A 27,367-nucleotide genomic window follows, 5' to 3' on the forward strand; every position below is an offset into this window, starting at 1 on the left:
CTACTGCTGCTGAGAGTGAAACAAACTCTCTCGCATGTCCACAAGCTAGTTAGGCTATCATCCCATTGTTAGTTTAGTTAATTATTTATAGTATAGTTCGAGTAGCTGGGACCACTTGGCTTTTGTTATCCTCCAGTCCATGTCGGGTGCCACACTCCATAGGAGGTTCAAACTACCTAGCTATCTTTCCAGAGACAGGTGTGCATGTTGGGTGCCTGGGAGAGGCTCAGATAGCATCCTGGTGCACAATTTGATGGACTTTCACTCCTTTGTTGAGGAATGGCAGACAGTTAAGTCTGCAAGGGCACTTGGCTTCCTTCAGCTTTTATCAGGCTATTTTAGGACACGTGGGAGTTTCAAAGTCGTCCTCTTTGCATCCTCTGTAAAGAGACCTGAGACTCATCTTGCTGCCCCAACCTCCATGCCACCCTCAGTGTCAGGCCCAAGAGCAGATGCCCCAAGGCAAACACTTACTGGGGCTCATCCTCCCATCGGGCACTGCAGGCTTTATCAAAACAGACTGCTCTGGCACTGCTCTCTTTGTCGGTACCAAAAGCTCTTTGTGCCTGTGACCCAGGAACCCCTTAATACCAACCGGTAGAGGGGCATAAGGGGTGCATAGGGGTTTATAGGAATCCCCTAGGTCTGATGTCTACATAATAGTGCACCAAAAGATGGGATATGAAATTTTTACCAACAACCAGTAACACCGCAGTCATCTTAATCATTGCAAAATGTATGTATGGGTAATATTTAAGAAGTTATATGTTTATATTGGAAATTATCTTAAATCCATAGCAAAGCCTGGCTGTAATATGCAGGAAGGATTTGGGGTAGGCTTTTGCTCTCTATGACATGACATAATGCCTAGTTAGTTAAGTTTAGGCTCTAGAAAGCATGTTATGGTTCTGTTTTACATGTAACGATTTGTTTCCCTTAATTCTACTTGCCTCTCCTCAAATTTCTGTTCTTTGTTAAATAAACTACTTATTTTTACTATAAACATGATGCTCTTTCAGCCAAGCCCTCCCTCAGGCTTCAGAGTGCACTTTACCAGCACACACATAGGTAGGGACACGCCCAGCTGCAGTTTCACAAACATGCTGAGAACAGCTCTGCATAGGAAAGCTCGGGTAAGGAATTGCCCAGCACCCAAGTGCACACCCCCTCTAGAGTGTAAACCCAAAATTGTATAGTCTTGCGCTGCACAGAGAACTATACAGTGTAAGCTCATTTAAATTTGCCCCCTCCCTCAATGTGGAGGAAGGTTTGCACATCTTTTTGCTGCCCCTCTCCCCCAGATATGAATTCCATAAACTGGTTTTAAAGAAAACAAAAACAAGTTTAAGTGATTATAAGGGACAACAAACAGATCAAAGCAGATTGCTTAGTAAATAAAACAAACACGCAATCTAAGTTTAAAATACTAAAGAAACTGGCTACAAGTAGCAAATTCTCACCTGAAATGTTGTTTTAGTCAGACTGCAGAGATTCTTGAAGGCCAGCTGCACTTGCCTGCAGCTTAAAACTTCAGATATTTCATTCACAGGCTAGACACCATTCCAGCCTGGGCTCAGTCCTTCTCTCCCCCTTCGTCTTTGTTTCTTAGATGTTTACAGCAGTCGTCCTGGGCGGGGATTCAGTGAAGAACGAACACTCATTATGTCATCCCCTGCCTTGAATAGGTTTTACATCTGGCGGGAATCCTTTGTCTTCCAGTGTGATTTCCACCCCCAGTCAAAAAGTACTAATTTTATCATGGTGTCCAGTATCAGGTGACTTGATCATATGACCCTGCAGCCATAACTCAGTCTATTTGCAGAATCCACAGGAAGGCTTTCCAGGAAGGTGGGAGATTAGCATCTTCAAAGACCTATTGTTTTTCCTAATGTCCCTTTCCAGCCAGTAATCTAGACTGATTGCATTCTGGCCAGTGGGCATTCCCCAGGTATAAACACATTTGTAATTGGTGCATACACAGTATTCCTAACTTCATATACAAAAATGATACATGCATACAAATATGATAATAATAAATCATAATCTTTCCAACATCTCACATGATCCATCTTGCATAAAATATATCTTAGATACGCTATAATCATATTTTAACAATATTTCTATGAAGAATATGGGGCATAGTGTCACACTAGTATTTGTTGCAACATCCCTCATCTAACGGGATGCTGGTCTCAGCAGCTCAGGAATTCTCCAAAAGTAACAGGTCATCCTTTACTGCTCACTCAGGGTGTGTCCTTGATGCTATTAGAAGGAAGAGCTGTTCTTTGTCTGCTGCTTTGGGCCTCTGAGAGGCAAATTATCAATCTGTCCTGTCCACATAAAACTACGTATGGGACTCTTGTTCTATTATGAGGTTTCAAACTTTTGATGTAGTTTTTGTGAGCTTCTTGGTATATAACAGGAACAACTGTTACACGGGTATCTGGAGTTATAGAAAGGGAGGATTCCAGAATAAACTGTAATGGTCCCCTGGGTGACTGAGGGTAGGGCAATATTGCATATACAAGGAACAGGAGGAGTCCTTAAACAAGGAGTGCTACTTTGGCATCAATTTGCCACCACTTCTCAAAATTGGGGGAATGTCTGGCAGTAAGGGATGTGGAGGAAGGATTTCATCTAACTCAGTGAAGCTGGCTATTGTCTGGATTCTGATTTCCTGTACCTAAAAACACTGTTCCTTTAGAATAAAGATGAAATGTGGTTACCATAAACTACTGCTCCATTTATACTGGTACAGTGCACCAGTGTCTTTCAGAATACAGGACTAAGACAGTTGCTGTGAGTAAATTCTCAGGTGTATCACAACTGACATGGAAAAGGGGAAACCTCTGAGTTACAACTGATGACAAAATAAGCAAATAGGGAGCTGAAATCTTGCTTCATTTAAACATGAACCCTTTTGCCTTTGGAATGGATGATTGATTGACTCCCCCTTTCACCTGCAACTTCCACTGATGATCCCTGGAGAGAGAAATTTTGAGGAAATAAGAATTAATCCGAATTGGCCTAGGAAGCTATGCTGTCCAAGCATACTAAATGATTTAATGGTATTTCTGATCATGCTTCCTATGAGAATAGCTGTGCTGCATTAAGCCCATTTAAGAGGGCAGCACTTCAGAAGAAAAGATACTTACACAGATTGATAAACACCCTGTTGCCCACTTGCCAACTATCCACTTTAGTTGTCTATTACAGGATCCTTGGGGCATGGGAAGGGCAGAGTCTCTGTTCATTAGCTGACGTATTAAAACCATGTGGATATTAGTCAGCAATACATTTGTGGTTGTGATCCCTCAAATGTGTTCATCCAAATCTAATCCTCCTTGAAATCCTCACTTATTTTTTTTAAAAAAAAAGGTAATTCTTGTTGACTGTAATGCTTTGGTGATTTTTCTGTTTGGTTCATGACTGAAGAAAGATTTCATTAGTTTTCTTTTTTTTTTCCCTTTTGCATAATGAAGATTTCCCCCCAGAACACATTTCAGCAGAACAGAAATCCATTAATTTTGAGTCTGTTCTAGTTTAAGCTTTTGCGATTACAGTTCCTGATCTGATTATCACTACCGAAAGCGTAATGCAGACTCTCAAGAATAGTTGGATCTAATAATCTCTATACTTCCTGACCTGATTAGTTGTGCGAGTCAACAGAACAGCCCGTCCAGTGTAGTCAGATCTAATAAACAAGGTTGTTGCTCAGTTACTTGGATTTTAATACATACATATTTTTTCAGTTCTTTAATCTGTCCATCCTACTCTGGCAACATGGATTAATAATTATAAGGCCAGAAGTGACCATTGTGATCATCTGGTCTGATCTCCTGTATAACACAGGCCATAGGACTAGAGCATAGCTTTTAGAAAAACATCCTCTCTTAATTTTAAAATTTCCGGTGATGTAGAATCCATAACAATTCTTGGTAAGTTGGTCCAATTATTAATTACACTGTTGTTAAATGTGTGCCTTATTTCTAATCTAAATTTGTCTAGCTTCAACTTCCAGCAATTGGATCTAATTATATAGTTGTCTGCTAGATAGAAGAGCACTCCATTATCAAATTTCTGTTCCCCACATAAGTACTTACAGATGGTGGGAAAAGTCACTCTTTAACCTTCTCTTTATTATAAACAGATTGAGCTCTGAGATATTCACTGTAAAGTGTTTTCGTTTTCCAGTCCTTTAATCATTCTTTTGGCTCTTCTCTGAACCCTCTCCAATTTTGCAACATCCTTCTTGCATTGTGGACACCAGAACTGGACATAGTGTTCCAATAGGGTGGTCGCACAACTGCCAACTATAGAGGTACTATAACCTCCCTACTCTTACTTGATATTCCCTTGTTTATGTATCCAAGGATTGCATTAGGGCTTTTGGTCACAGCATTGCATTGGGAGCTCATGTGAAGCTCTTTATCCACCTAAACCCCCAAGTCCTTTTCAGAGTCACTACTTTCCAAGATAGCATCTCCAGTATTCTGTAATTATGACCTACATTCTTGGGGGGTCCTAGATGTACGACTACATGTGGTTGTATTAAAACATATTGATTGCTTGTTAACATGTATTTGTTGTCTGGCATGCAGACTGCCCTGTGAACACACACATGTAAAGTTTACCCTATACAGACAGGTTTGACTTCCGGGAGTGGGGAGGGAAGCATATTTGTGTGATGAAATCCATTCGGACCAACAAGGTTCCTGGGTTGAGCTTATATCTGTGCGGATGGCTTAGTTTGTGGTTGCTTTACCTGTTTAGTGGCCTTGTCGTTTGTTGTTGTGAGTAGAGTCGAACTGAAGTAATCTATTTATGCTATTTTTATATTTTGTATCAGAACAGATCACTTAACCAAAATTATATAAATCCCACCAAGTGCATATGGGTGTCCAGCTTCTGATCAGCAACTGTAATGGTTAAAGCAGTGGTTCTTAATCTATTTACCATTGTGAGCTGCATGTACAGCTCTCTGTTACGTGAGCTGTACATATATATATATTACCTGTATGGCCCTGAGAATGTCACATGGGCTGTAGCTGTGTGCTGCTTGGGCCACAGGTGGCCCATGGGTTGAGAACCACTAGGTTTACAGCATCACACAGGAAGTTGGAAGACCTAGGTTTTAGAATTGGCTGTGCCATTAACTTGGTTTATGACCATAAGCAAATCACTTAACTGCTGTGTCTATTTCCTTATCTATGAAGTGGGGCTGTAGTATTTCAGTTGCCATATAGGAACTTATATTCATGCTTATAAAGCACTTGGATCTGTAAAGGTTTGTATATTGTTACCTTTTATTGCTTGGTACTCCTGTTTGGTTCTACAGTGCCAAGAGCACAGCTGGACTCTGTTGCTGCTTGTGTATTATGAACATAATTCTTTGCCTAATTCCAATCAGTTTATACCTATTGAAGGGATTGCAACCTCAGGTTGTACTGGTATCAGTGGGGACATAATTTTGCCTGAAGAACCTTCATTACTGAGGATGATACAGAAGAAAGAGAGATCCATTTTGACTTCCAAGCTGAGTTTGCAGGATTGGCAATTAGAAGCAACTTCGGTTTACTTGTAAACTAAACAGATTTGAACTGAAATAATTGAGACAATAAATATTGGACAGCACACTGCCATTTCAGAGTGACTTCAGAACAGAACTACAAATTAAAGTAGAATCCTGGTACATGGCGTTGTGGAGCAGGTGACACAGGGCCAAAATGGGTTAAGCAACTTGAAGGCTAATTGACCCTGATTCAACCTTTGGAGACATATTAGTAGTTAATGATTGTGTTCTTTGTGTGTTTACATATATATTGTTAGAGGGTAACATTGTAACCAAACAGTTCCTGTCTATCACTGTATTCTATTAATTCAGAGATCAAAAGAAGATATTAACATTTAAATGAGCTGTAAATATACGGATATCACTGCCTTGATTTCTCTTTGAAGTATATAGTATATCACCTGTAAATGGTGGGAGATAGGCAATTACCTTATGTTAATCCATGTAGCTAATTACCGGTAATGCTTAGGAAATAGAAGGTTACTTCAAAAGCCTATTGTTCACCCAAGCACTGGTGCTGTCAAGGGGCTGCAAAAATCTCTATTAAAAACTCTTGGGACCTGATCCTTTCATCTCAGATCTGCTTAAGCTTTATTTGGGGGGGAAGTTTGAGTTGTAAGACTGAGATCTCCAGTCCCATCTGGACTGCCCTGATATTGAATATTTGGACATTGGACTATAAGCTGATGAACTGATTCTGAAAAGGACTCTTTGCAATTCTAAAGCTTACCATCTCTACTATTAAGCTGACCTGAGGACTCTGTTCATGTCTGTATGTATAATGATCTTTTAACCAATACTCTTTTTTCTTTTTTAATAAATTTTAGTTAATAAGAATTGGCTGTAAGCGTGTCTTTGGGTAAGATCTGAAGTATTCATTAACTTGGTAGGTAATGTGTCCAATCCTTTGGGATTGGTAGAACTTTTTATATGATGAACAAGATTTTCAATAATCTTCATCATATTTGATTTGCCTGTCTGGGAGGGAGCCCAAGGCTGGGTTGCTTTTAAGGGAACTGTGTTTTCAGCTTCTGGGTAACCAGTACGGTATTATAGAGTCTGTTTTGTTGCGAGCTTGATAGATCTAAGTATCAGAATAACCACCAGCTTTGCAGATTGCCTGCACCATTCTTTGCCCTAATTGAGCAATCTCAGTGTGGCCCCCCTGGGACCCCAGTCACACCCCATCATTGCTACAGCCATGTGAGCCAGGTGGCATTTACAAACAGAGAAACAGAGGTCTGGATATGTTAAGTAACTTGCTGAAGGTCACAAGATCTGGGTTGCAGGCTCTCATTCACATTCCCCTTTAACCTCTAGACCGTACTTCAGACCCTTTTATTTCCCAGTGCAGTTTTTCTAAATCTCTAAAGGGGATCCCTATACATCAGTTGTGGAGTGCAATGGTTAGCAAGATGGACACACATGTTCTTAGCTTGTGTTGCAGTCAACTATATGAAAGGCTGCTGAGAGAGCCTAAAATTTTGGTGTGGAAAAATGAAGGAAACCTAGCCGGGGTGACCTTCAAGTGACTTTCTGTCTGGAGTTCAGGGCAGTATAAATGACTGAAGAGAGAACGCTGTCTGCTTGATCAGAACAGGAGGACTGTGTAGAATGTGAGTGAAACCCATAGCACTTCTCCCTCATCTAAATGAAACAGAATTGGCTTTAATCATAGAATACTACAGCTAAAAAGAAATACTTTGAGGCTTGCAGGTGCCTTCCCAACTCTCATATGGGTATCAGGCTATTTGTCTCATGCCGCTCACAACCTCCTCTCTAATCCAAGAAGAAAAAATATGCAATGCATTTTAAATAATCTTTTATACGTTTTGTAGTTTCCAGAGTGCGGGGGAGGGGAGCAGAATTTGTTGTGGTCTGTTTTGGAAAATATCTGAACATGGAATATGCAGTTATGAGTTTTAGTGGATCATGAGTTGAACATGAGTCAGCAATTTGGTGCAGCTTCAAAAAAGGCTAATATCATTCTGCAGTGTATTAACTGGAGGGTCATATGTTTAATCACAGGAGGTAATCCTCCCACTCTACTTAGCACCAGTGAGGCCTCAACTGAAATATTGTATCCAGTTTTGAGCACCACACTTCAAGAAAGATGTGAACAAATTAGAGAGAATCCAGAGAAAAGCAACAAAAATGATGATAGGTTTAGAAAACCTGACCTATGAGGAAAGGTGTTAAAAAACCTGGGCATGTTTATTATTGAGAAAAGAAGACTGAGAGGGGACCTAATAATGATCTTCAGATATGTTAAGGGCTCTTATAAAGAGGACAATGATCAATTGTTCTCCATGTCCGCAGAAGGAAGGAGAAGTAGTAATGGGCTTAATCTGCAGCAAGGAAGATTTAGGTTAGGTATTAGGAAAAACTTTCCAACTCTAATGGGTAGCTAACCTCTGGAATAGGCTTCCAAGGGAGAATGTGAAATCACCATCATTGGAGGTTTTTAAGAACAGGTTCGGCAAACATCTGTCAGGGATGGTCTAGTTTTACTTCGTCCTGCCTTATCACAGGAGGCTGGATTTGACTTTGTGGGGCTCCTTCCAGCCCTACATTTCTATGAATCTTTGAGGAAATGACTCCAGGAAAATTACAATGTAATTTATTCAACCACAACTCGCATAAAAATACTTTTATAATTATAGCCAATTATGAACACCCAGTGCCTTTTGACAGATGGGTATTCTTCATAAATGGTTATTGTCCATGTAATTTTTTTGGAAGATTTGGGGTTATTACATATTTAGTTTCCTTTTTAGTATAATTCAAAAAACTGAGCTACTAATATTCTCACTGAACACTATCCCTACCTTAAATAGTAGGTAAAGGATTTTTTCCCCCTCTATGGATTCTCTGTGGGTACTGGTTGGAATTAAAGTCAGAAGAATTTTTTTAGTAAAGAGGGTTCTGTGTGCAATGGTAATGGGACTCTGCAGGGGGATCCAGGTGCAGCTGGTTGGGGCTCGGTAGGGTGGGGATCCAAGTGCGTGTGGCTTGTTGGGGTGGTCCAGGTGCAGGGGGAGTGGGGCTTGTCGGGGCGGAGAGTTCTGGGAGCAGGGGGATAAGGCTTGGTGGGAGGGTGTGGATATAATGGGATCTGGATGAATGGGGGTTGGGCGGATGCGGGAGCAGCTTCCCATACAAGGATCCCTCCCCATGCAGCTGAGGAGTGATAGGAGCAGGAAGTGCAGGGGGTAGAGGGGAGTTTGCAGAGCTTCCTACCGCCAGGGGAGAAATCTGGGTGTTGGTATGACATGGCCCTGGATGCTGTACAAGGAAAGAGGAAGTTCTGACCTCTCCAGCTCAGCCAGGACTAGCAGCTGAGCCTGGCACAGGGTAGGAGCCTCCAGCCGGGTCTTCCCCAGTCCTGCCCCCTGCCCCACAGTGATTTACCTCTCTGCTGGCTGCCCTGGGCACCCGAAACATACTGCTGGGGAGGGTTGCATGACCCTCTTGTGGCTTCCCGTTGCGCACCATCAGAAAGTCATTTTTCTGCGGAGAAGCAAAGAAATCTGCAGGGGACATAAATTCTGCATGTGCAGTGGCGCAGACTTCCCCCAGAAGTATACTTTGCTGACCCACCCTCTCAGCATCTCTTTTAAATGGCTTCTCATTTTCCCTTCTCTCATCTCTTGATTTCCTTAGGTGCTCTGTCATCTGACCTTAACTCTTGTATCTTGATACTTTCCGTGTCATTTGATTTCCTCATATGACTTTAGCTAGCACTTCTACACCAGTGATTCCTAAGTCTGTTTCTTATTTATATTATAAGATCAGTGTGGATGTGAATTTGTGTGGATGATATTATTAACTTACAGGACCTTATACATTTTTTAATCTGACTGTGCACTCGGGCTACTATACTAACACATGGAAACAGATTAAAACGTGACTACCAAATTCAGTCCACATGACAGAAATCTAAAATAGACTGGGGGAGCTGGTTGCCCTACCTCCTCATCCACCATGTTATTCCCATGTGTGAACAATTTTTTTTTGCTGAACTTGAACGTTAAGTGATAATGGTTATCCAGGTGTATGCTTCAGCATAGCTACTGGTTTCTCCACATTACATAGCAATGGATGCTGGGACACCTTTATAAATAGTCCACTCATCTCCAGTAATAATTCCAAACCCTGTCAGTATCTTAGAAGAATTTTACTACTCCTACATTGTAGTAAATTACCTTGCTGTAGTTTTACTAAAGTGTTTTGGACTAGTATTTTTTCTTTATGGCAGGGTTGGGAATACAACTATAGTTAACCTTCTTTTAACTTGCATAGAAATTTTCATGATAAAATCAACAAGGAATGGTTTGAAGAAGGCTGTGTTTGAAGGGCGCACAGATTGAAGATAACCTACATGATGACTCATTTAAAAAAAGTATTTTTTGTTAAATGCGCCAGACCAGTAGCTCTGGAGACGGAAATCTCTGTTTCCTAGAATAGAAAATGCACAGGCATTGGCACGTTTCCCTGGATTGCCCTTCTAATGTCCCTTAATTCTTTTAGCTCAGACTCTTGCCCGTTCAGTCATTGGCACCTCAACTGAGACTGCAAACAGTTGTGGCATTGTGATGGGGACACCTGCTTACCTGGAACTGTATTGAGGTTACTAGCTCATTTAACACAGACTTCTGAATCTCCTTCTCATCATCATAGTAATGACTTCAGTCACTTACAGCTTGGGTTGAATTTGAACTGACAATATAAAGATGAAAAACTCTTCATCCCATTATCAATACCCTGACCAACCCCAAGACCCTGTCCCCTCTGGGGACATATGTGGTGTTTATTAATTTCATAAAGTAAACACTGTTATAGATCAAAACAGTATGGCAGAAACCCATTTATCCGATCTAATTGGGACTGGGGCGAGATCAGATAATCAAAATCCACATAAACCAGAAAATGGGAACGTGTAATGCTGTAGCGCCATCTAGTGGCCCCAGGAGAGATCACCCTTTTCTGGGCCTGTGTATGCTAGTTATCCAGTTAAAACGGAGAGCCGGATTATGGAGGGTCGGATAAACGGCGGTCTGCTGTACGTCTCTCCCTCACAAATCACTGTGGAGAAACTAGAGTTTTCATGCACCAAAGTGCATCATTTGTGCTCTTGTTTTGTATTCCTAGCTTCTCTTCTGTTTTGAAAATTAAAGTGGTTCTTTCTTAAAACAGCATATACTCTAGTTAGAACAACTTTAGAGTGTGGCATAATCTTGCTGTAGGGTTATAATTAACATAAGGCAGCTATCGGGCTTCCAGCTACCTTTGATCCAGCATAGGATAAATAAATGTCCAGGTGTTAGGACTTCTGAAAGATGAAAGGGGTACATTCAGGGCATGTGCCAAGACCTACAACAGCGGTTCTTGTTTTCTTAAATTGCACTGATAAAAGTTTATAAAAGTTTATAAAAACTTTCACATGTTCTCATGTTTAATAAGGGAAACTAAACCTGGGACCACAAACTATTCTCCATATGTTTTACAATCTGAACTACAAGGGCCACCAGGCAAACAAGGGCTGTGATTAATTGTTCTCTAACATAATTGGCCTGTAATTGTGCACATATGTTGTTTAGTGGTTCAGTGGTGAATGAGACTAATATTGTGTGAAGGTGACCTGAATAATTTAAAATCATGAAAATTTGTCATAATCTAGGCTGCCAAATTGAAATTAAAGCAAGTTTCAGTTGATGCCTTTACCAGCTTCAAGCAGAGTGAAAGGAGACTTCAGTTTTCTTTGTGTCATGCTTCCATTTATTATTACAGAAGCATTTATACTTCTGAAATTTTAATTTACCCAGTTTAAGACTTCAACCCTTCAGGCTATATCTTCCTGTTGACAGTGCCTTAGGGAAAGATGGTTGTCATTCCATTCCTTTGATGTGAAAGGCTTTATCATGAGGCTTTTAAAAGTAGGTGGAAATAGTTGGCATAAAGTAATAACAGTTCTGTGCGCAATGATCAACAAAAGTGTCTTTCTCAAATGGCAAGTTTATTGTAGCTGTCGAATACAATGACTGAAAGCTAATAGAACTTCCCATTTTGGGTATGAGGAGAAATCATTTGCTGCTTTTTGATGCGACATTTAAAGCTGTAAGCCTAGTGTGCACTATGAGCAACAGAAAAGGAGGGACTGAGCCACTCTGATCAAAACCTGTGCGGAGAACTGAACAAGTCAATTTTGTATTCACACCCAGCACTCTGGAATCTGCTTTTACTTCACTTTATTTTGGAGAGAACCAAAACACAAGACAAAAAACCTGGTGGCATCCAGTTAAATTATTTTGGATGAAATATGTTTGTAGATAACAAGATGCTGTAAGGAACCACCAAGAAGTGAATGAAAGCACATTGAAAATAAAAGTGATAATGAATTGACTTTCAAATTGTAGATCCTGAGTTATTTATCAATCTGTACTTTCTAATGCACTTGCAGCAGATTAGTTAATAATACGGTAAGATTGGTGCACTAATTTTCATAAAGTTTCCTTTATGCAGTGTGTTTGAATTTGCAAAGATCCATGGTTATTTGTGACATTGATGTAAAAAATAAAAAAGTGATTGTAGATTATTTATTTTTTTTTTTAATTATATGACACTTTCCAGGACACTTGTCCCAAGGAGCATGCAGTTTAACCCAGACAAATAAAATGAAAAGGACAAAGTTAAAATGCACAGAGACATGGACATATCTGTGAGATCTGTATTTTGTCTATACAGATGTATATGTATGTATTTTTTGGTGCTTTATAGTAAAATGAGAAAACAGGGTCTGACCCAAGCAGATCACAAGCTAAATAACGGTTTACAGTATAAAGTATCTTAAGAAGGTTTGTGGGGTTTGGTTTGGTTTGTGGTTTTCTGGGCGGGAGGAGAAAGGAGTATGTTTTATGGAAGGAACAAATTGAGGGTGCATCTTTACAGAAAACAGAAGGAAGACTTTGTCATTTGTTCCAGTTACTCAAAAGTTTTACTTGACTTTAGGGAAGGGGTTTGGTTTGGTTTGCTATAATTTTTTTTGGACAATAGTTTGTTTTTTTTAAAAGCTTGCTTAATTTTTGTTTGTTTCACATCTCTTCTCATGAGTAACTCTTCTAGCGCCTATTACAAATCAACCCTTTCCAATGTGGACTATAGGGGCTCACTTTGCAAACAGAAACACTGTGTGTAGGCTACACCATACAGTCCTTCACAATGATACAGGTAGGCTAGCTAATATTTCTAATAACTCATTTGAGTTTAAGTATCCATTACTTTTTTAAAACTAGATTATCTGAGGAATGAATCCTATTTTGGATGCTACATTATTTATGTATAGGCTTAGGTCCTGATTCAGGAAACCACTCAAGCATGTATTTAAGTGCTGTCTTGAATGCAGATACTTTCCTGAATTTGGGAATCTTAGTTATTAGTGGATACTTACTCAGTTTGGACCTCTAGAGATGTTTAGAACATAACAGATTTGGAGGAAGGAGGTTTCCCTTCCCTTTATGCCTCAGGAACTCCCGTGTTTTATTTTCCTTCAGGAGCAAGGGATCTACAAGTAAACGTACCTGGGCATCCCTGGGTTCCTTCTTGATTACAGATGAGCCCTAGCAATGAAGTTCTTTGCTGGGCTATTTCAAAGTTTATAGAGGCGTTTCAGGCTTGTGGTTCTGGCCTAGGCTTATCTCTACAGTTGACCAAATATCTGAGATGGCAAAGGCTGGATTAAATTAACCTCTGTTTACCAAGTTGGTACTGTAAGTCAAGTAGGGATTTGCATGTGTTGTTTACCATACAAAGTACTGTACATAGCTGAAGGGAATTATATTTGCTCCCTGGACAGTGACCATTTTAGAGAGAGAAGTGTTGGCCTGGGCACTTTCAGGAAGACTGTAGCCTGTAATGATTGTCCCCAGCCTCTCTGCCATTGGACAATATTCTAAGGAGTGGAGACCATGGTATCTGATTCTGGGAAATCTGTGTTCCCATAGTTACAAACAATTGAAGATACAGGATAACACTTGGAATAATAACAAAAAAATAAGGTTCAGTGTTGCACCTAAAATCAGGCCTATTTCTGAAGATGATGATACTGTCATCGCCCATTTTCTTACATAGGCACAGTTTTGTTGCATATGTAGATCAGTGTGTTAAGAAAGCATAGCAGGTAATGTGGAATGTGAGGATTAGTCTTGCTTTGACCAAATCCTTGCTAAGAATTGTCCCTTTCATCAAGTGAAATACATTATTTTGAGAGAGAGAATGGGGCTTCCCCAAAATATATGCCAGAACTGAGAAGTCAATGATTACAATAGAAAGAGACAGGTTTTTGTCAAATAACGGTACCTCTGAGGTTTTTTGCAGTAGCCTTGTACCTTAGTGGTTAGAAAGCTGGAAAAATAACTAGGGCTAGTTGCTTCTGATACTAGCACTCTTGAAAATAAATGGATATTCATCCTTAGTTCACGTGATAGGAATTGTTTTTGGATACAAGGTTCACTATTCCTTGCTGTCTCAGAGTAGCACAAACAAGAACAGACAATCAAATTAATTCTATCTTGCTCTCATAAATACTTTTCCAGCAAGATAAATGTTTAGCATTATGATTTACAGCATTTTCTGCACCATGTTTTTGCAAATATTAACAGGATTTCCTTGATGAGTAATCTGGCTGCTCTTGTTTGATGGAAACCGTTAGCAATGACTCTGCATGGCCTTCACTAGAAGACCTGCTCTGAATAATCTCTGTGGTAAAGCTGAAGAGAGTTACAACTCATTTTATGAGAAAGTGATGCCAGCTGTGCTGTCAAGCACCAGTGGAAGAGGACATGTTTTTGTTTGAATTATTTTTCCTGCCTAAGAGCTTTGGAGTATTCGAACTGGTTCCACTGGGATTACTCCAAACTGGTTAAAGAGTCTGATCAGAAATCTAAACTGTACAAGGAACCTATTTGTTCTTCCCTGATTAGTCCTATTCTGGTGTCTAGGTTTCGAGGATACCTATCTGCACGTTCTGATGTGAACTTCTCTCCAGTGAAATTCTAAACTTTGCCATATATGTTGTACATATGAATTATTGCTACACCTTCCTGTACACTGCTCAAATATTTTAGGCCAGAAAATATTTTGATTTGGGGGTTGTGTGCTGTGAAATGGTTGTCATTGGAGGCTCATAATGAAGGAAAATATAATACATCTCAGTTGATCTCTCTCGCCACCTGTTGCTATATGCTATAGTCTGACGTGGAATAGGAGGAACTAGCAGAATAACTGTTTGCAGGTATGACAAATTTACCTTTATCTCTATGCACTGAGAAATATATGTTGGCAACATGCTTTTTACTTCTGCGGTTCATTCCAGAAGGCTAAATGATGAAAACTGAAGAACAATGACTAGAGATCCTCAAAGTTTTCATCGTTAGTAGCATTCTTGCTTACCAGGAGCCTAATCATTGTTATTGCTTGCCCCGCTCCAGCACTCCAGCCAGGGAGCAGGGTCGGTGGCCGCTCCCCTCTGGCTCCCAGAAACACCAGCATGGCCCCCCTCTGGCGCTTCAGTCAGGGGCTGTGCCACGCGGCTCCCGGAAGCAGTGGTATAGCCCCCTCTCCGGTTCCTATGCATAGGGACAGCCAGGGACCTCCGCTCTGCACACTGCCCCAAGCTCCGCCCCTGCAGCACCCATTAGCCGGTAACCACAGCCAATGGGAGCTGCAGGGGCAGTGCCTGCAGACGGGGCAGCGTGCAGAGCCGCCTGGCCGTGCCTCTGAGTAGGAGCTGGAGAAGGGACATGCCGCTGCTTCGGGGAGCCACTTGAGGTAAGTGCTACCTGGAGCCTGGACCCCTGAGCCTCTCCCCACACCCCAACCCCGTGCCCCAGGCCTGATCCCGCTCCTGCCCTCCGAATCCCTCGATTCCAGCCCAGGGCACCCTCCTGAACCCCAAGCCCCACCCCCAAGCCCACACCCCCAGCCGGAGCCTGCACCCCTTCCCACACCCCAACTCACCCCACCCCCTGCACCCACTCCCCAGCCCAGAGCCCTCTCCCACACCCTGAACGCCTCATTTCTGGCGCCACCCCGGAGCCCACACCCCCAATCAGAGCCTGCACCCCAACCCCAATTTTGTGAGCATTCATGGCCTATTCCCAGATGTGGCCCTCGGGCCAAAAACTTTGCACACCCCTGCATTAGAGAATGTATTATTTTCAGAAAGAACATTTTCCTTTTCTATGTTTAAATAAAGGTTTCAAAACCATTTAAAAAGCAAATTCAGTAGGTTTTAGGTATTTATCACATTCATTTTACTGTCACATTATGGGGGGAACTACTCATTTGTTAAAATATAAAAATGCACTAACACTACATTATAACAAAATACTTTCATATTTTTGTTCCAGTAAATTAAGCATCAAAATGAGGTGCATTTCATTCTGGTTGTTTTCTTTGATTTAGGACATTAGTATTGCATGGTTTATTGAAGAAAGGAATTAAATTACTTAACCTTAAAGTATTCATATTTTTTGCTTGCAAAACGTCAGAATTGAAGTGCATTGTCTTAGCAGCATGCAGAAGCTTATATTGTCTCTTTGTTAGAAAAAATATTTCACTGCTGTAATATCAAACGTTGGAGGGAGGGAGAAATCCACTTAATGTAACTATAAAAATCATCTTAAAAACAACAACTTGTGTATGATTATGTATTTTCCTACCTAAATCTTAGATCTTGTACTGAATTCTCTGTATAATCAATACATTTGGTTAAATTTCTCAAATTTAAGAAGAATCATTTTCTAACGTTTTCCTACTGTTCAGAAAAATAAAAGTTGTACAGTATGTTGTGGGCGTTTATTTTCCTGACCATATTTCAAAATAATTATATGAAGAAACAGACCTTAGATCTAGGAAGATTTAATTGACACAGGCAAAAAAGAATACTTCCTCCAGGGCAGAATGGAGTTAATTACCAACTCAGTTGGCAGAATATGAATGGAATAATTAAACAAATTAGAGAGACTAGGTGGGTAAGGTAATGTAAAAGCTTAAATTAAAAAAAAATTACCTCACCCACCTTGTCTGTTTCATATCCTGGGACTGATACAGCTACAACTACACTGCATAAACAAATTGGACACATTCGGTGATTTTGAAGCCTGTTAATAAATATAGACATTCTGGCAGCATCAAGGAATGGTTTATATTTTATACAGTATCTTTCCTATTGCTTCTTTGCCCTTTAGAAGAATTTTTATTTTTATTCCATCTCCTACCTTTTTTATTCTGTTTTGTGGGGAAATTCCTTTTGTAGAATTGCTTTTGTAGAAGACAACTCACAGTGAAAAAGTGTACATCTGTTGCGCAATAGGAGGAATTGGAGAATTGGCTTGAGATGACGGTGTGAATAAGAGTGTTATATATACCCCATTGTATTTTCATAATGTAAAAGTTCACTAAAGAGAGAGATTTCAATGGGAATTAGGCACTTTTGAAATTCCCACTACGTCTCTATTTGCATCTTTAGGTACCTAAATACCTTTGATAATCTGGCCCCTGTCCTCAGTTCTTCTATTGCTATATCTCTGAAATGGGATAATGCATATGGTTCTTTAGGAGCATCTAGGAGGAGCTGTGAAGACTGGATAACTTTTGTGTGTGTTTGTTTTTATTTTAAGAAGAAATGTGCTGTGTAAGAGCTAGGTAACTATTTATTTCTCTGAAATCAGTAAAATGTTGAGGAAATCCATCTATTTTTCTTTCTAGCTGTTTTTTCTTTGCCACTTACAATATATTCATATTATCATGGTTTTATTTATAGTGTACACTATATGACTTTTGCTGATAAGATTCAAGGTGGCTTATTATTGTTTCTATAGTAGGCAGATATGTTGTCATTAATACCTATGCTTTATAGTCTTATCTATTTTCACCTTTAAAACACTGAACCATAACTCCTGGGCTTTGTTTAGGCAGGCACAGTGGATTAAGATATGCCACTATCAGTAAACCTCAACTGCACTAAGAAAACAGGAATGGGTTTTACAATTTGTAGTTCTGCAACTTGAAAAGAAAAGGCTACATCAAAGGGATCTCTGTAATCCACCCCAAAAAAAAAAACCAGTGTGAGCATTTTGACTAGTAAAGTTATTTTCTAAATGGTAGTATTCTCTTATTTCCAAGAAGCTTTTTTCATTTACCATGCAGGATATATCTGATCCTAAGTCCTATCTCATTTTTTAATTGTGTATATTCTACTTTATAAACACTAGGAATTTGGGGTTCTTATGTACTTGGTTTAATTTTGAAGTCTGCATTTTTCAGATAGTATAGTAATGTGTTCATGTTAACTAATGATGGCAGCAGGGACTGGAAATCCAAGCTCTTGGTTTCTGTTGCCTGCTTTTCCAATGATTTACTGCGTGACCTTGGGCAAGTCACTTAACATCTCTCTGCTCAGTTTGCTCCTAATAGAAGGATAATACTTCAAGTGCCTTCCTCAGAGGAGCATGATGAGATTTAACTGTTTGCAAAGCACTTACTCTTGGAAGGCACTATTTTAAAAAATAAAGATCCTTTACAAATGAAAAACATACTGTGAGAATAATATGTAAGTCACAGTGGTACAGCAGGGTGCTTCATGTTATATTTTGTTGCTAGTCTAACCTAGTTGGCTTATCCCTGTGGTATTTTAAAGTACATAATTCACCTGAAGCTATTATTTCCAGGCATTAAATATATTATTTGAGTTGCTAATAATACTACATATATAGCCTTAAGCTATAATTATAAATATCTAAAGAAATAAATGATACCATGGCATTTTATTATAGCCAATTCTGTGTTTTCTTTATCTCGTTGTTGGGAATAGTATCTTGCATGTATTGAAGGTTTGGTTTGTTCTTTTACGGGTCATTTATATGTAGCGTGTAGGCTTTTTTTTTTTTCCTGTATGACCTAACTTCCAATGGGAGATAGGGTCCTGGAGCTTAGTTCTACAGGTATTTAGGGTGATATTGGATAGCAAATTAGACATGAGTTTTCATTCAGTGCAGCAGGAAAAAGCCAAAATAATTTGGGGCTATGCGCTCAGAGATGTTGCATTATATCATTGCCTCAAAAGGAAATGTAGCCCATTTTGGAGGCCATTGGAATAGGACTTGAGATGAGACAAAGCGTCTACTGAAAGCTCTTCCATTCACCTGTTGTTGTGACATTGAGAAAGTCACTTCAATTCTGTGCCTCTGTTTCTCTTCCAACCTTTTGTCTGTCTTGTCTCTTTAGATTGAAAGATGTTCCATTAGGGACTGTTTCCTACTGTGTGTTCATTGCCCATCACAATGGAACCCCACCCTCAATTAGGGTGCTGTTGTAACAAATAGAATACAGGTGTGGCATAATTGCTCCTAGCATGTCATGTTCAGTACTGGGTACCTCCTTACCAGAAATGTATTGAGAAATTGAAGTTCAGAAAAGAACAACAAATGGATTCACCTGTGGGAAAAATGTAAAAGTCATTAAATATGTACTGCTTAATTCAAAGATAGCTAAAGAGGGACATACATTTACAATTATTTGAAGGGTGTGAACATCAAGGAGAGGAATTATTTAGGACAGAACAGAGAATGAGAGGGCAGTTTATAGGCATACTTTCATGACAGCTGAGCATGGGTTTGGGAATTGGGAAGGGACTGAGTGTTCTAATCCTGACTTGGCCACTGACGTCCTGTGTGGGCGCCATTAAGTCACTTTGCCTCTATTTCCTCAATTTCGACATCTGTGGAAGGCCAGGAGTGCTGAAGTTTATACAGTGTTTCATAATGGTCTTCCAAGGGAAGTGGTGAAAGCCTCATAGGTTGAGACAAAATGCTAGTAAATATACAAGAACCAGGGATGGAGATGAACTAATAGTGTAGGTCCCTTCCACCTCTAATTTCTGGGATCTTCTGAATTTCATGACTGTATTCGCAATGGGCTGATGCATTAATCCACACCAGCTGATGAGCACTTGAATCGTGACCGAGGCCTTGAATAGGGGAAGGTACCCTTTTTGAAGTTAGACAAGACAGTGACCTTGCATTGCTTTGGTTTGAACCTGGGTACCCATTAAAGATTTCAGACTGCAGAGCAAGGCTGAATCAATAAAAGGGAGGAGGCACCTCAGGAAAAAGCTTTTGACAATAGGCATGGAGACAGAACACCCTTTTAGCCCTGGAAGAGGCCCTTCCTGGTCACAGCTGAAGTGATGTGAATCAGACACCTTTAACAGTCAATGGAAAAAATAATTTTTAAAAAGTCCCAAAACACATTAAGTTAATACCGAATTGTGACCTTGTGGATAGAGCGCTAGCCTGGGACTCGGAAGACCTGATTTCTATTCCCAGCTCTCCTATGAGTTTGCTGGTTGACCTTGGGCAAGTCATTTCACTTCTCTGTGCCTCATTTTCCCCATCTGTAAAATGGGGATAGAGATACTGACCTCCCTTGTGAAATGCTTTAAGATCTAATAATGAAAAACACTATATAAGAGCTAAGCATTATTTGTTTACTATTCTTATTCTTACTATTATTAATCTTGAAAATTGACTTTTCAGAACTCTGTTTATGCATAACTTTATATGAGTTTTCTCAGCCAATATTAAGAATGTAAATTCTGTTTTGCTGTTTCATTTACTGTAATATGGTGTGTGAAACCTTTCTCTCAAGTGAGTTTATTCATTATACTCTCTGTCTTTCCCTGTCCCTAATCCTAATGAAATATTTTTGAGTTGTTGGGATTGTAGGAAGTAGTACTTAACTGTACTTAATTATGATTATTGTCTAGATAGCCTTTGAATTAACTATCTTGTGGCTTATACAGTATTTTCTGTGGCTTTAAGGTTTTGTAGAGACTAATCAGCAGCTGCCAGAGTTGGATAGCTCCTTCATCGCTGCCTTTTTCCATCCGCCAGACTACGAAAGCCTTTTTCATAAGTTGATTTGTGCAAGGACAATCTGGATCTTGGCTTTGGTTATCAGACAAGAAAGTTTGGTTCTCTCAATATTTTTGTTGACATAAATAATAATTAGCCAGTGCATTCTTTCTAAAATGTAGTGTGGGGCACAACTGGCTGATCAGAGAAATTTAGCAATGGGGGAGGCTGTGAAAAAGCAAGTCGTCCACTTCCCTGCAAGTGTTACCAAACCACAAAGGAAGCTAAAGCTAGAAACCATCTTTTACTTTCAAGCCTCAGATTGGCTACACTGAATACTTAATGTACGTCCGTTTTTGGTAAGCAGTAAATTATAAAATTTCACTTGTCTAGGCTTTGTGTCTTATTGCCCCAGGCTTCCAAGTAATAGGATTTTCCTAATCTACTTCCCCTTTGAGAGAACTTCAATATCACCGTTGGCCAACTTTCTCATACATAGCTGTCAAATAATGGTGTGTATGGGTTGCCTATGACAAATCAAGTAGGGTAGAAAATACAAGCCTAGAAATTGTCCTGCCACCAAAGAGTCAAGACGTTTGTTTCTTGGTGTTAGGACTAGACTATGTGGAGGCTTATGTCCAAATCTTGAGAGAAAGCAGGGGCATGGCATTAGTGAGATAAGATTAACAACTCCTTTCTTCACAGTGAGGATGAGCCAAGGCCAATTATATTGAGTTCATGACAGAAATACCTCAACAACTCTTCTAACCAGTTTGCAGAAAGCTATTGTTTTTAGGCCAAACTGTGCAACTCTTGTTTGCATGACTGTGCAAAAGTGGTGACCACTTGCATAAGTAGTCCAATGAAAGTGGAGTAAGTGTGGGTTACAAAATTGAGTGTATTATGTGTAGAAATGTTTTCAATTAAACTTCTGTCTTGTAAACGTATATTGAGGGCCTGGTTGTGCCCCCTTGAAATTAATAGCAATTTTCCCATTGAGTTCTGTGGAACAGGAGCAGGGCTGTCTGTATTGCAAACTAGCACAAAACTTTTACAAATTAAGACTTTAAAATGCTAATCATATAATACACTATCAAGTCTTATGTCAAAGATGTGGTTATGAAAGATGAGAACCACTGACCTCCTTTCATTTAGGGCTTTGGGACGTTGTTTAGGTAGATAACCAGTTCTGATTGGGACAGCATCACTTCTTAGTTTGTTTGTAAAGACTAAAACGAATTTTGTTTCATTTTATAGGATAAGAAGGCTTATTTGGACATCATTCATACCTACATGGAAGTCCATGGAACCGTCCACGGGACAAGTACCGTCCATATGCCCAGCTACGTGAAAAACCATGGCATCCTTAGTGGGCGAGATTTGCAGTTTCTGCTGAGAGAAACAAAAGTAAGTTTATTGCCAAGAGGGAAAAAACACTAAAACCACTAAAGAATTACTGTACTTGAAGAACTCAAATGCCATCTTGCCATTAGCTGACACCTGCATTAAGGGGCTTTAGAAACACAGAGCAAAATAAAAGGGAATTTAACCTGGCCTTTGGGTAGGTACAAGCACCTAAGAATGCCCTAACAACTGTGCATGTGCTTGACAAACTGGCAGCCACTTATAGAAAACTTAGCTCATGCCATCCAGCCTAGGAGAGACTTCTTAAAACCAGTTTCAAAATATCATTAAACTCATTTTTCCTTTTTTGTAACCGATAAGCAGAGCAAAGAGATTATCATCTGTGAGAATTTAGTTCATTTTTAAATCCACAATTTAAAAGCTAGGTGCTATCTGACAACTGCACTGCAGTACACTGCCCTACCAATGACTTTAACCTAGACTCACATCCCTCTATAGTGATAAAAAGCATTTAATTCTCCATTCAGTTACTTCCGCAGCTCCACGTGAGCGCAGAGAGAGACTTTTAAAGCGTTTTTTTGCCTATGGTCCCATGATCTGTATTTGAACTAAAGTTAAGATAAGAGCAGTGTACACATTTAAATAAACTTTCCCCCAGAAGTTAGAACACTTTTTTCCAATTTGCCATTCAATTCCCTTACCCTTGGACAGGTTTATGCAGGATATAATAAACAATTTTTTAGGAGGATAATTTGAAGCATAGAAACTTGTTAGTGGATAAGGCTCAAATAAAATGTATAATTTTCAGTCAGTGGGTTTGTGAAGAAAATGTTTTGTGATTTTAAATTTGCAAAATGGAATGTATAAGAACGGCTGTACTGGATCAGACCAAAGGTCCATCTAGCCCAGTATCCTGTGTACCAACAGTGGCCAATGCCAGGTTCCCCACAGGGAGTGAACCTAACAGGTAATGATCAAGTGATCTCTCTCCTGCCATCCATCTCCACCCTCTGACAAAGAGAGTCTAGGGACACCATTCCTTACCCATCCTGGCTAATAGCTATTAATGGACTTAACGTCCATGAATTTATCCAGTTCTCTTTTAAACGCTGTTATAGTCCTAGCCTTCACAACCTCCTCAGGTAAAGAGTTCCACAAGTTGATTGTGCGCTGTGTGAAGAAGAACTTCCTTTTATTTGTTTTAAACCTGCTGCCTATTCATTTCATTTGGTGACCCCTAGTTCTTGTATTATGGGAATAAGTAAATAACTTTTCCTTATCTAGTTTCTCCACATCACTCATGATTTTATATACCTCTATCATATCCCTACTTAGTCTCCTCTTTTCCAAGCTGAGAAGTTCTAGCCTCTAATCTCTCCTCATATGGGACCCGTTCCAAACCCCTAATCATTTTAGTTGCCCTTCTCTGAACCTTTTCTAGTGCCAGTATATCTTTTTTGAGATGAGGAGACCACATCTGTATGCAGTATTCAAGATGTGGGCGTACCATCGATTTATATAAGGGCAATAATATATTCTCTGTCTTATTCTCTATCCCCTTTTTAATGATTCCTAACATCCTGTTTGCTTTTTTGACCACCTCTGCACACTGCGTGGACATCTTCAGAGAACTATCCACAATGACTCCAAGATCTTTTTCCTGATTCGTTGTACCTAAATTAGCCCCCATCATATTGTATGTATAGTTGGGGTTATTTTTTCCAATGTGCATTACTTTACATTTATCCACATTACATTTCATTTGCCATTTTGTTGCCCAATCACTTAGTTTTGTGAGATCTTTTTGAAGTTCTTCACAGTCTGCTTTGGCCTTAACTATCTTGAGCAGTTTAGTATCATCTGCAAACTTTGCCACCTCACTTTTTACCCCTATGGAGCCTCCACTTTTTTCCCCATTGTTGATTTGTTGCTGTGCACTGTTACAACAGAAGCCATTAAAAAGTAAGCTCCTTTCAGTCATGCTATGCAGTTTATCACAGAGATCTCCTATTCAAAGTATAGGGGAAAACAGCGGTAGCCTTGCATTTCTTTGCAGTGGCTATGGGAAAACTGACTTTTTTTTTAAAGACAACCACTACGTATGTGTACTTTCTGCATACACACACAATGTTACCATTTAAAAAGTCAGCATGTACTTATATTTGCCACACAGATGTACCTGAGATCACCACAGCTTTCCCCTGCATTTAGAATTCGAAATTATTGGGTTAATCATGGATTCCACTGTGGGTAAATATTGACATTTTAATAATAACCTGAGCATAAATCTCTCCAGTTAAATTTGTTCTCTTTACTGGTTAAAACAGAAATCACGTTCAGCTGCTTATTTAACTTCCAGGATGCTTATCACTATTTGCGTAACACATGATACTGTTTATAACTTCTTATAACTAAGTTTTTACCTCTAATCATTCTTCAGTAACATGAGTCTTCCTAGGGCTCCTTTTTACTTGTATTACACTAAAAATCCTAGTTTTCATTATTAAGCAATTTTACATAGCTATTATTGAATCATCCAATAATGATAGCCTAGTACTGTCAAAATAAAATGTGGGAGTTGGGTTTTGTTTTTATATGATTTGACTTCTGATATTTTGATCCAAATTACATTGATCAGATTGATTAGTGACTGAATTAAATGGAAGGCACTATCGTTTGTAAAGTGCTCATGAGATCTGTCTGGATAAAAGAAGTAATATAAAATGTCACTATCATTGTGCCAAAGTATTGAAGTCTTTAAAAATGTTGGATCCCTGCATTGCAGCTTGCAAAAATCTACAAGGGTTTGTGAGAGTTTGAAAGGGTTTCCACATTATTGCTATGCTTTGATTCTTCCCTGACACTGTAGTTTTGAGAGTTTGCTATATTTCTCAAATGATGGTGTTTAGCAGCTGTAGGTTCTTGAGACCGCTATTGAAATGCTAGCCTGTTACATCTGCTTTTAAATAATCTCTTCAAATATAATCTTTGCTTCTTTAAATTAGATCTTTAAATTCATATTAGTGATATTTTTCAAATATTTTCCATAATGTTTATTTGATAATTAATTATCAAAGCTCTCTTAAACAAAGGATTTGCTTGCTTGTACATAGCCAGGCTAACACAAAAAAAATAAAAAATAAATAAAAAAGATGACAGGTAGCTAAGACATCAGATCTTGTTCCAATGTTTAGGGTCTTGTCTCATTCTCAAGTCAATCAAAATGAAATTTCATGCTGATGTCATGACCAAATGAGATCGCTTGTTGATTCTTTTATGGGCTATTATGACGTGGGTTGTCATTTCTCTTATTTTTTTTAGTATGTCTAACATTTAGTCACTCTGATATAGTTAGCTTTACACTTGCTTTAATAAAAAAAATTTCTGAGATTGAGAGCGGGAATGAGATTTATAAAGTAGTAGATTTGAATAAAAAAAATCTGATTAGTATATCATCAGTAATACAGTGACTGGTCACCTGACTTGAAATCTGTATGTGATCTGATCACAATACTAAATTAGTCCTCCACTCGTATTTGCTGTTAGTGTTCACTGTGACTGTGCATTTGAATATTTTGTTCATGGCTTTCCTGCAGGGCAGGAAAAAATAGCTTGACATGATTATAAAACACCTTCACTTTGACTATTCACTTGTATCTGCATCAGCTGGTTTGTTGCATCTTGGTGGGTTGGCTTGTTTGTATCAAGTTAATCATGGAAACCACACATTCTAACATTGCATTGCTAAAGGACAGTGAGAACAGTATTTCCCCCAAAAGCAATATATCCTGAAAGACATGATCTGGTAGTTTAACAAATCTTATAACATGCATGTGCACATTCCCTCGTTGTGTCTCGAATCCTATTTAAGTGTAGGCACAGGAAGAAGCCACTCCTCCTCCTCTCTCCTTGTGCAATACTTGCATAAAATGGTCTAGCAAATTGTTAATGGTTCAGTTATGTTTCTCCGTTCACTAGATCATAGTGTATAGTCAGGACACCAAAAGCACTTGATTGATGACTGCTATAGTCAATGGTGAAGCTGGCATCTATATGTTCAATTGCAGCTTCAAGCATAAACCTGCTATTTTTTCAGCTTTGCCTCTAAAATAATAATAATAAACCTTCAGAGACACTTTCACCTTCAAAAGTTCCATTTTTAAGCATAAGTTTTCAGACATAAAGGGCCAACCACATTCTTTCATTGCTATGAACTCCAGTATTGTACTTCCCAGTTAGTGCAAAGCCTCAAACAAGGATTCTGTCCTTGAAAAGTCAGAGATCAGTACAAATTATAATCAAGTCCATCACAAAATACAGATGCCCACAAATCTGTCAGTATGGAGCACCCTCAAAAAATTTTCCATCTCAAACTAGATCCAATTTCTGCAACATGTTCCAAGAACCATAGAATCATCAAATATTAGGGCTGGTAGAGACCTCAGGAGGTCATCTAGTCCAACCCCCTGCTCAAAGCAGGACCAACACCAACTAAATCATCCCAGCCAAGGCTCTGTCAAGCCGGGCCTTAAAAACCTCTAAGGATGGAGATTCCACCACCTACCTAGGTAACCCATTCCAGTGCTTCACCAAGCTCCTAGTGAAATAGTTTTTCCTGATATCCAATCTAGACCTCCTTCACTGCAACTTGAGACCATTGCTCCTTGTTCTATCATCTGCCACCACTGAGAACAGCTGAGCTCTATCCTCTTTGGAACCCTCCTTTAGGTAGTTGAAGGCTGCTATCAAATCCCCACTCACTCTTCTTTTCTGCAGACTAAATAACCGCACTTCCCTCAGCCTCTCCTCGTAAGTCATGTGGCCCAGACTCCGATCATTTTCGTTGCTCTCCACTGGACTCTCCAATTTGTCTTCTCCTTTTTGTTGTGGGGGGCCCAAAACTGGATGCAATACTCCAAGTGTGGCCTCACCAGTGCTGAATAGAGGGGAATAATCACTTCCCTCGATCTGCTGGCAGTGCTCCTAGTAATACAGCCCAATATGCCGTTGGCCTTCTTGGCAATGAGGGCACACTGCTGACTCATATCCAGCTTCTCATCCACTGTAATCCCCAGGTCCTTTTCTGCAGAACTGCTGCTTAGCCAGTCGATCCCCAGCCTGTAGCGGTGCATGGGATTCTTCCTTCCTAAGTGCAGGACTCTGCACGTGCCCTTGTTGAACTTTATCAGATTTCTTTTGGCCCAATCCTCCAATTTGTCTAGGTCACTCTGGACCCTATCCCTACCCTCCAGTGTATCTACCTCTCCCCCCAATTTAGTGTCATCTGCGAACTTGCTGAGGGTGCAATTCATCCCATCATCCAGATCATTAGTAAAGATGTTGAACAAAACCGACCCCAGGGGCACTCCACTTGATACCGGCTGCCAATTAGACATCAAGCCATTGATCACTACCCGTTGAGCCTGACAATCTAGCCAACTTTCTATCCACCTTATAATCCATTCATCCAGTCCATACTTCTTTAACTTGCTGGCCACTAAATTGTGATTTTCGATCA

At 39.6% G+C, this 27,367-nt stretch overlaps 1 protein-coding gene across 5 annotated transcripts in view; it reads left to right on the forward strand.

Moving 5' to 3' along the window:
- The window catches only part of MGAT5 (alpha-1,6-mannosylglycoprotein 6-beta-N-acetylglucosaminyltransferase), a 259,845-nt gene that overhangs the window by 185,858 nt on the left and 46,620 nt on the right, over positions 1-27,367 (forward strand). For all 5 annotated transcript variants that reach the window (XR_010591273.1, XR_010591274.1, XM_042855663.2 and 2 more), the window contains one exon: positions 21,742-21,891. Coding sequence is in view for 3 of the 5 variants with exons in the window: in XM_042855663.2 (XP_042711597.1) it covers positions 21,742-21,891 (150 nt within the window). In the remaining 2 variants the exon portion in view is untranslated. The remainder of the gene's footprint in view (positions 1-21,741; positions 21,892-27,367) is intronic.

This window comes from Chrysemys picta, chromosome 11, assembly GCF_011386835.1.
Source record: "Chrysemys picta bellii isolate R12L10 chromosome 11, ASM1138683v2, whole genome shotgun sequence".
Lineage (NCBI taxonomy): Eukaryota > Metazoa > Chordata > Testudines > Emydidae > Chrysemys > Chrysemys picta.